Below are 10,057 nucleotides of genomic sequence, written 5' to 3' on the forward strand. Positions count from 1 at the left end.
TCTATCCGTTCTCGGGTGAGTTGTTTCGGTAAATCTAAAAAAATGTATACTGAGATTTACTGCAGTCTATGCAATTTCAAGAAACAAATTTTCAAGACTGTAAAAATCAACATATTACTGAATTATAAAAGAAACAGAAGACTGAAATAGATCACATATACTCTGCAAACAGATTTATGTCAACAAAGAGATAAATTCATTTCAGATTTCATAACTAGGTGGCGTAGTCTCTAATCATTTAGATGAATAATTTAGATTTACCTCATTTGTTAATGCAAAGTTCACTTCTAAAATATTTTAAATCATTCTTATTGATGATAGCCAAAATACATTTATTATCCCATCTTCAGATACACCTATCAATCAACCTAATTTAAACAATAAATAAAACCGCTAAAACCCTAAACAATATTAAGAACATGAAATTCATTAAAATTGTTGATTCAAGTAAATGTACAATTACAATTATTTGGTCATTTACAGTGGAATTTAGAGATGACAGCTTTTTCTGCTTTGTATTCACTAGTTGATTGTAAATAGACCCCAGAGATTTATGATAAAATAACTATATCTGACAAAATAAACATAGGATTACAAACGAACAGTATATTTACCTATCCAAATTATGGTTGGCTGTTATAGGTCCAAATATAATGGTTACTGAATGACAGTTCAGTTTACAAAACAGCTTAAAATCCAAAAGAGATCACATTAAATAACATAGTAAATTCAAGAGAATGGTGGGTTACAAAAGTTGCCGTGCAGCTTTGTTATTATTAAAACTAATCTAACTGTACCCGTTAAAAAAAAAATAAAATTATGATGCATTCATGAAGTTTACAAAATAATTAAAATATATTATTTGCTCTGATTCGAAGTTCACAAATAATGTTTATGCATCCTTACTGTTCATATATATTTTTATGGCTATTTTCAAAACAAATACAAAACGTTATCTAGGTAGCTAAAGCATTAAAACGCTATATCAAACGTTACGAATGGTTAACTACAGGATCGAGGAAGTATTTTGGTCTTATATGTGAAGAATGTATAGTCATTTTGATTGATACATCTGGCTCAATGGATGCTCATTTGAATGAAATAAAAACGTATCTGAAGCTTTTAATATGGGAACAATTACACAAGTAAGTTTCATTAATGTCTTTTTCTGACGTCGTAACTACAAGTTCTTGGTGTTAATTGGGCTTATCATAGTGTTTACCAACCATTAGAATCCAACTGAGTAGATTATATAATATCCAAGTAGCTGCAACATTGGGAAATTTCGAGTTAGATCCCATTTCAGGCGGATGTGCATACTAATAGATATTAGAGCTTAAAAACCTAGACTACTTTCTAACTTACAATGACTCTAAAACTAGTATCGGATTGAATTAGTAATTAGGTTCAGTTTCATGAATTTTTGATATTGTTAAGCTGACTTATTTGACCAAAGGATCAATAACTAAAATCCTAACTTTCTCTCTGTTATTATTTATACTGTTGAAATCACTAAGAGATAGAAGTCGATAAACCACTGAAAATCAAGCAGCACCAGATAGCTTCTTAGTCTTAACATGGGACTCTTCAGCAGTGAACATCCATGACCTCGTCTTCATGAATCGAACCGGTCAACTTCGATCTCCCACACGAGGGAAGGAGCCACCGGAGACAATAGGTAATGGTCGCACAATATCATGGGATAATTGAAGTCAGACTTGTTTATCACTTGATCGTGGCTCAGTGACCTTGGGTGTAAGAGTTCGCATGTGAGAACGAAGGTCCTCGGATCTATCTACAGTGTTGGGGTCTTAGATATACACCATTAAGTTGTGATGCTTATGAAACCTAGATCATTTCGTGGTCTCAATAGCATTCACCATCTTCCACAACCCTATTCTGATAATTACTCATATTTTAACTTGTTTTTATTACATTCTTCAAAATTCTAAAGGCATTTCATATTGAGTCATTTATGTAAGAAACATGTCCTCTTATATTGGCATATGCAATAATAGTATTTGAAAAATTTGTAAGCTTAGAGAATGGAGTAATAGTTATTAGTTAAGGGGTAGATTGGAATGAGCAAATGAGCGACCAAACAATGGAATGGGATCAGTCCATGAAGTGATTAGTCGTTGATGTAAAACGTCTAGAAAAGTAAACAGCTTCAGAGTAAGGTTCAACGTGATAACCCTGGCCAACCGTTACATATGATAGATGATATTCCTCAGAATAGACTGAGATAATGTAGATTCATTGATTCTGTTTATTTTTATTCTTATATTTGAAGTATTAATACCATCTTATGTCCTCCAATGGCTTGTGATTTGACTGCCATTTGAATGAATGAATGTTCTATGAACATAAAACTTCCGTGTAATTCTGTATATTACACATAGTTTAACCTTGTTTGAGCGACTTCAGTAATAAGAAGCCAAATACAAATTAAGTCAGATGAATTCACTTCAGACATTTGTTTATCCGGACAAACATTAAGACGACAGAAGCGAATCGGAGAAGGAAAACTTGCTGAGTTGATCCGACAAATGATGACTCACTATTCATAGCCAGAAAGAAAAACAAGTCGAAGAAGTGATAAATAGAGTAAGTGATGCACACACATACGCCCATCTAAAAGGAGTCAAGTTTGTAGGCTAATAAGTGACAAGGTCAAAATATCTGTGGATAATCCCTGAAGAAGAAAAAATTGATCGACCTGTCCAAAAGTCAGAATAATCCGTGTATGCGTGACATAGTACTAGACACTAAAGCATTTTATTCCGAGAATCCATTTTTATTTTCTGACCATATCCTTTTTACTATTACTGTTATTTCATCGCCCAAGCCATCTATGTCCTAATTTCCCATGTTGAATTGGCCCGATACACAATTGTACGAGGTCCTACGTTGTTTTAAATAACTACCTGACTGGAATACCGTTTTTTTTCCCTTGATTTATTACCTGAAAATTTTGTATACTGGTTTGCAGTTCATATTTCCTCAGAAGTCTATGACATTGTAGCTGATCACTAAATAAATAAAGTTCCTTTTACAATAACACTTTAAGTAAACATAACCTTCAGAAGCTAGATTTTTCAAATAAGATTTAGTGTAGATTATCATGTTGCTCGTGATCAGAATGCTGGTTGAATGATGCTAACTTAAAGGTAGGAAAATATAATTTACCACATTTATATTCATTTGTTTATAGGAACAAGGTGTTTTTCAATATGGTTAGTTTTAGTAGTACATTACTTGAGTGGCAGGCTTCCGGTGTAGTAATGGCAGATGAAGTTTATTGTCATGATGCTATTGCATGGATTGATCAACTGAAGGCTACAGGTGGTACGTGTACCGGTGAAGCAATTTTGTGTGGTTTAAATCATTTACAAATTATGAATTCATCGAATATCAAAGAAATGTATGATGTAAACTTCAATGAAATGAGTAAAGGGATATATTTAATTACAGATGGTAAACCGGATGTTAGCTGTTCTTCATTGATTAAAAATATTGATGAAGTTTGGAACTTCAATCCTGACAGTAATGTTGACTTACAAAATAAAAAAATACAAAAGAACTCTAAAACGTTAAATAACACAAGTAGAAGGGATAAAATCAAACATACAAAAGCTTCTAAATTGGTACAATTATACAAATGTCCACCAATACACACAATCTCCTATACAAATGATCAGTAAGTTGATATTATGTGAATACATTCTTCCTCAGTAGATTCTATATTTTGTTTAAGGAAATATGGAAATGATTATTTATTGAGTTTCTAGCTTTTGTAGAAATGTGCATAAAGTTACCGGAGAGTATTGGTTACAAAGTTCCCTGGCTATAATCAACTCAGTGTAACCAAGGCCTGTCACATCTATTTTCAAAAAAAACATCAATGGGAAGATTCAAACAAACAATACTAATTGAATTTAGTAATGCACTTAGTTAACTTTGCATGCCAAATGAAACGATAAAGAGTCGAAATTAGGAAGGATTTAGTAAACAAAAAATTGAAGAAATTAGGGGAAATTACTCATTACTATGATGATTTAAATGAATAGTCCCTTTGGTGATGCTGTATATAATCAGTAATTTGCACTTGTTCAGCAACTAATTAATTAGCAAAAACCTGATATGACAATACAGTCATCAAACTAAAGAAATAAACGTATATAAAGAGGTATGATTACGACACAAACCACTAGTTAGCAGAAAATAAATTTTAAGTATAGGGTTGTGAAGAATGTTTAGTTTCAATGAAATCATGAACCGATCAATGTTAGACTACTTTTGAAAACTTGGGAGCATTGAAGTCCGATACTAGGACGAAACAGCCTTCCAGTGCTTTCAAGTTTATAGTCGTGGTCCGGCACCGATCGATTCATATTTTCGAGGAAAGTAAATCGTAATAACATTTCGTTAGTTCAACTAACTAATTGACCTAATATATACGAAACCTATAAAAAATCTTTACCAAAGAAACTACTTAAGATAGGAATGAATTATCTTACTATAAATCCCCTGTGTCGTGTAAAGTATCTTGAGGTATCCTATAGTAAAGAAGTCTCATTTACAATGTTTTAAACAAACATTAGTAATGTCATTGTTCCAGATTTAGCAAACGAATAATATCAAGCTCCAAACCGAAAGCCAATTGCTATGTATACGCAGTTATTCTTAATTATCAGTTACTCCAAGCTAATTAAAAAAACCCAGCTTAAGCGGTATTTTGTTTAAATCATCTTTCATTTTCGTTTGTTCAATTACTTTCTGTTAGGACTGCTATATTATTTCTGAAAAAGTTATCAAATTTAACCAATGGACGTTTTCATACGTTTCTGGACATGACGTCTACAACTAATTTGTTTTTGGATTATTTATTACAATCTTTCTCTAAAATGAACACAAGTGAAAATGATATATCCAAAAATCAAAAAGATATTTTGTCATTCCCTAACATTCAGTCAGATGATATTAGATTAATACAGAAAGAAATTCGAACAGCTTATCGAACATTGATTTGTCTAAAATATTTTCAGGATGTATATAAAGAAACAAAATTGCTTCGAAAATAATAATCAATAAAATTGTGCTATTTTAATTCGTTTTAATATATTTTTGATCCACTTCAATTTGTCTGAAATTCTATTCTCTAATTGATAAAGTAATTCAGGAGAGTAAAATGTGGTGCTAAATGCATCGGTTTAATTGTGGCACTTGCTAAAAATAGTAACTTACGGCAAAATAAATGTACGAGGAAGGGAAAGTGAGCTGACTGTTCTCAACAATCACTGGAGTCACAAACACCCTGTGGTATCTTAACATTTCAATACCAACCTAGCTAATCAAAAGTGATCTCATACGGTTTCTATTGTATTTAACAAATCAATATTTTTATCGAACTAACTTTTGTATTGGAGATCTATCAGTCCACTAATTCTAGATAAATGTTCTTTGTTATTTTATTTTGGAGATTTAAGGTTCTTTTATTTTCACACCAACGAGTATTTTCTAGTTCTCCGGTATTGAGATTACTATAAATTACCATTATACTCCTTTATTGATTTATACAACTTTCAATAACATGGATAAATCCTCCCACTAAAAGTAGATTAGACTGAAACAACTGGAGATTTAGTTAATTGATATATATATATATATATATATATATATATATATATTACATCGGATTATATGGCGTTGACATACGACTGTTACAACTGGTAGGATGGAATAATCATCGGTTCTTTTATTACTAGTAATTTCATCCTTGATTATTTATTTGCTGTCTGACAGTTAAGTCAGAATCATTTCGTTCCAACAGAATATTTTGTACAAGAATTTTATCATTGAATTGTGAGGAAAATTAGTAATAAAACAATTTAATAAAAAACAACAAGAGGTGAAGAATTACGGGTACCAAGCGAGAAGACTTTTATATTCTTATAATTTTTCACAAAGAAAAATACACAACAATGAAGCATTTAAAGTATACAGTAACTGTAATAGTAATCCAATAAAGTGAACAGTAGCTTCAATTTCATGATGTATATTCTCATATCTGGTAAACTTATGCGTATTTCTATCTTGTGAAATCCTTTTGGTAAGGATTGAGGATTATTTCCGTCAGAAATTACTATTTTGCCCATCTCAGTCACTTCATCTTTTGATCAAAAAGATCAAGTAGTCAAATTACTGACGTCATTGTACAGATGGTAGGATTAAAGGCTCATCAGTTAAAATTTTAAGGGCTATAGGTATTGTAAAATACAAATAGACTTATGGGTTTGAAATGAGTAAGTCTTTTTTATGTAAAGAAGATTATTCTACTGAGCTGCACATAAGATTCACAGTACTATGATAGAAAAGTATCTTAAATAAACTATATTATTGACCTAATCGGACTGATGAGTTTAAAACTAAATTAATGAAAATTGGATGTTCAACGTTCTTAAAAATTGGTTTATTGTTGACTAGTTCAAATTCATCTGAGTTATATTTATTTAGGAAGTCAGTGGCTCTTGTAGAGGCTTTTTAACATGTTGTGGGGTCTCTGAAAATCGATGCTGTTTGGAAAACAGTAGCATAATCGGAGTAAACTTTTGTGACAAGTGAAAGTCGCGGTAAATAACTATTTCAGTTACTGTACAATTTAAGTGTTGCATTATTGTCTGTTTCAATTTATGAATGCTATCGTGAATTATCTCAGGCTAGAAAAGAGGCTTATACAAACTCCTCCCTCCACTTTTCCAATTGTTGAAAATTTCTTCTTCACTTATTTTGTACTGAATAGTGTTTCTATGGATATTATTATGACAAATGATGTGTAACTGCTGAATGTAAACAAATCTGTCGCTCAGCAAGATTCTCAGGGTACTTCAAACAGAAGTCATTTTGACTCACTTAGAGAAATTCACAATTCAAAATCTACTTCAAAGCAATCGTCAAATATTAAAGTATAGTGGTGTTTCCCAGGTCTATTCATTCGTACACTGGTAGTCACGAATATACTAGCGTTCATTTCGGAGAGGAATAAGTGATTACGTACAAAGATATCGTACTCCTTAATACGATCCAGACGTGAGATAATGTAGAAAGGCATTGCTAGTTAGCACAAACACCACATCCGCCATGACTTAAATGGAAATCTGTAGTACGAATTCGCCTTAGTTTCATTGAATGTCTATTTGATTTGTGTGATACTGTAACCTTACCGCCTTGACTAAACTCATCAGAGTCAGAATTAATAAAAGAGATCAAGACTAACTCTTTTAACTCCGTGATATGTATATACTTGTTTTGGCGGTCATCTTTACCAACCATATTCAATCAAAAAGGCTTTTGTTGGATAAGTCCTGTTTCTGTATCTGATACATGAAAATAATTTTTTTCTGTTCTGAAAGAACAAACAAACAGTAAGTCGTCAACATTGATTCTGACCTTGCCAGTTTGACTGGACATACCCTGGATGATGATTGATAAGTCTTGCTGATTGAACGCTATACTTGGATCCTAAGGTAGTCTCGTAACCCCCAGGCTGGAACTACACAGCGACTTGAACACGAGAGAAAAGGCACGAAATATGCGAGGAGCACTTAGCTCCAAAGGTTCATTTATGTACAGAAAGTATAGGGTTTTTATAGTAATTTAGAAATCCTTTTGTTTTCCTGAAAATTCTGGAATGCTACTGAACATAGTGTCAGTGTAATAATCAGCCAATCAGAAACTCTACACATGACTTTTCACTTTCGTGATGTTTCTAGCAAAACTTCTAGTCAAACGCAAATTGAATGAAATTCTTAATGTTTCCTGAGCTTGTCATGTCTATTGCAAGGAATTTTCAGGATCGCCCCAACACCTTCTCCCTTTCAAGAAATAAGACTTTTTCTTCGGGTCTACTTGCAGCTTGATAACTGGTTTTCCGCAGCGTTCGGACTTCCTTGGTATCCAGCGTTTATGAGTGTCTGTTGGGGTTCCTGTCGCTGGAGCATCTGTAATGATCTCTAGCGAAAGCTTCACTCGACTACCGACGGTGTCTAGAATCCTTTTTTCCCTGTTCATTTGATTAATGTGCCTAATCCACGTTCCGAAAGTCTTACGCACTTAGTGTAGAACATTTCCCATTCTCTTGTCAACGACTCCAGGTTCCCAACGATTTTTTCCAATGTATGACTTGATGAGCACTTTATCACTGACGTTAAAACTTTGGACATTCTGATTTTGTCTGCGTTCAACCATTTGTCTTGGTGGCAACATGGCGTCGAATATAGTTCTAATGCTTCTCCCGAACAGAGGATTTTCCATCTGGGACGATGTGGTTAGGCGTAGTTCTATAAGCTGTTAAGAATTTCATAATTACCTGACTTGTCACCTCGCCATCCCCTTTCAGTAGTGCGCTTTTGAATGTGTCTACGAAGCGCTCAGCCTATCCATTTGATTGAGGGTGATAGTGTGAAGACCGTATATGTACAATTTCATTAATGTTGTAGAAGTGCTTGAATGATTCTGCAGTGAATTGTGATACATTATCGGTCACTAAAGTCTTTGGAACCCCAAAGCAACTAAACACTCCAGATAAATTGCTGATCGTTTCACTGGTTGTACACTTTGCCATGGCATAGATTTGAGGCCATTTTGTGAGTGCGTCCACTATGGCGAGAAACATTCTTCCTCGTATCGGACCGGCAAAATCTGCGTGGAGCCTCTCCCAGGGACTATTAGGTTTTTTCCATCGTTGGTGTTCACACTTCTTTAGACTTTTAATTGCTTGCAGGCACGACGAACAATTGCGGCATCTGGTTTCGAAATCTTGATCCATTGTAGGCCAGTAAGCATAGCCTGGAGCCAACGCTTTCATCTTATTGATGCCGGAATGACCGCTGTGGAATTGTTTCAGAACCCTGTGGCGTAAAGTTTTTGAAATAACAATTCTTTCACCAAACATAATACATGAATCGAACATCATGAGTGAGTTTCGCCGACGGAAATGTTGTAACATCTCTCCTCGAAAACGACGGTGCGGCCACTTGATGATCGGATGACCACTAACTTCTCCTAATGTCTTGTCATTTTCCGTGGCTTCTTTGATGGCTTTGAAATTAACTGGTAAACCATCGACTGAGTCTTTCAATACTCGATGTACTTCTGCTTCCGTCTCGATTGCTACCACCAAGGTATCTTCTTGTTTTACTCATGAATCAATCAGTCTAGACAAAGAGTCTGCTTCTCCAAAATCAGTAGTACGCTGGTATTTGATCTTAAAGTCATAACCCAAGATTGTAGTTCCCCACCGTTGCAGTCTGTTTGCTGTGTATACCGGGATACCTGTCTTCGACCCGAAAATGGCTGACGATGGTTTATGGTCAGTTAGTAGAGTGAACTGGCGTCTAAATATCATCTTGTGAAACTTTTTTACAGTAAAGATAATCGACAATGCTTCGTTCTTCATCTGACGGTAGCTACGTTCTGCTGTAGTTAATGATCTAACTTCATGCGATATGGTTTTCTCAGGTTCGTCTGGCATGATATGAGAAGTAACTGCTCTAATGCCGTGGTTTGAAGCATCTGATGCTGCTACATTGGGTAAGGATGGGTCGTAATGGGGGAGCAACAGATCTGAAACTAGTATTTTCTTGATTTCCTAGAAGGTGACTTGACAATTTACAGATTGATCCCATTTTATATTCTCCAGAAGGTAATTTAATGGGGAATGCAGGTGGTGAAGGTTGAGAATAAAATCTCCATAACGACTAACTAGTTCCAAAAAGGACCGTAGTGTTGGGACGTCCGTTGGTCTATGCATAGTTTTCACTGTCTGAGTATTCTCTGGATCTGGTCTTCTGCCATCTTTGTCTATTTTAAGTTCGAGGTAGCTTACCTGTTGCATAAGTTACATTTCTCTGCATGGAGTCGAAGTCCATATTTGGCTATTCGCGACAGCACCTGATCGAGCTTCTTTTCTAAGTCTATTCTATCCACTCCCACAGTTATTATGTCATCCAGATAAGCTGAAGCACATGGAACATCTTGTAACATAGTGTCTATCACT

The 10,057-nt window shown here is 34.4% G+C and overlaps 1 protein-coding gene across 1 annotated transcript in view; it reads left to right on the plus strand.

The window, feature by feature from the left end:
- The window catches only part of Smp_166590 (hypothetical protein), a gene marked incomplete at its 3' end in the record, with an annotated part of 58,994 nt that extends 53,910 nt beyond the window's left edge, over positions 1 to 5,084 (plus strand). The window contains exons 22-24 of the mRNA XM_018792818.1: positions 961 to 1,145; positions 3,215 to 3,700; positions 4,787 to 5,084. Coding sequence (XP_018644335.1) covers positions 961 to 1,145; positions 3,215 to 3,700; positions 4,787 to 5,084 — 969 coding nt within the window. The remainder of the gene's footprint in view (positions 1 to 960; positions 1,146 to 3,214; positions 3,701 to 4,786) is intronic.
- Positions 5,085 to 10,057: the final 4,973 nt, after the last annotated feature.

This window comes from Schistosoma mansoni (assembly GCF_000237925.1).
Source record: "Schistosoma mansoni, WGS project CABG00000000 data, supercontig 0111, strain Puerto Rico, whole genome shotgun sequence".
Classification (NCBI taxonomy): domain Eukaryota; kingdom Metazoa; phylum Platyhelminthes; class Trematoda; order Strigeidida; family Schistosomatidae; genus Schistosoma; species Schistosoma mansoni.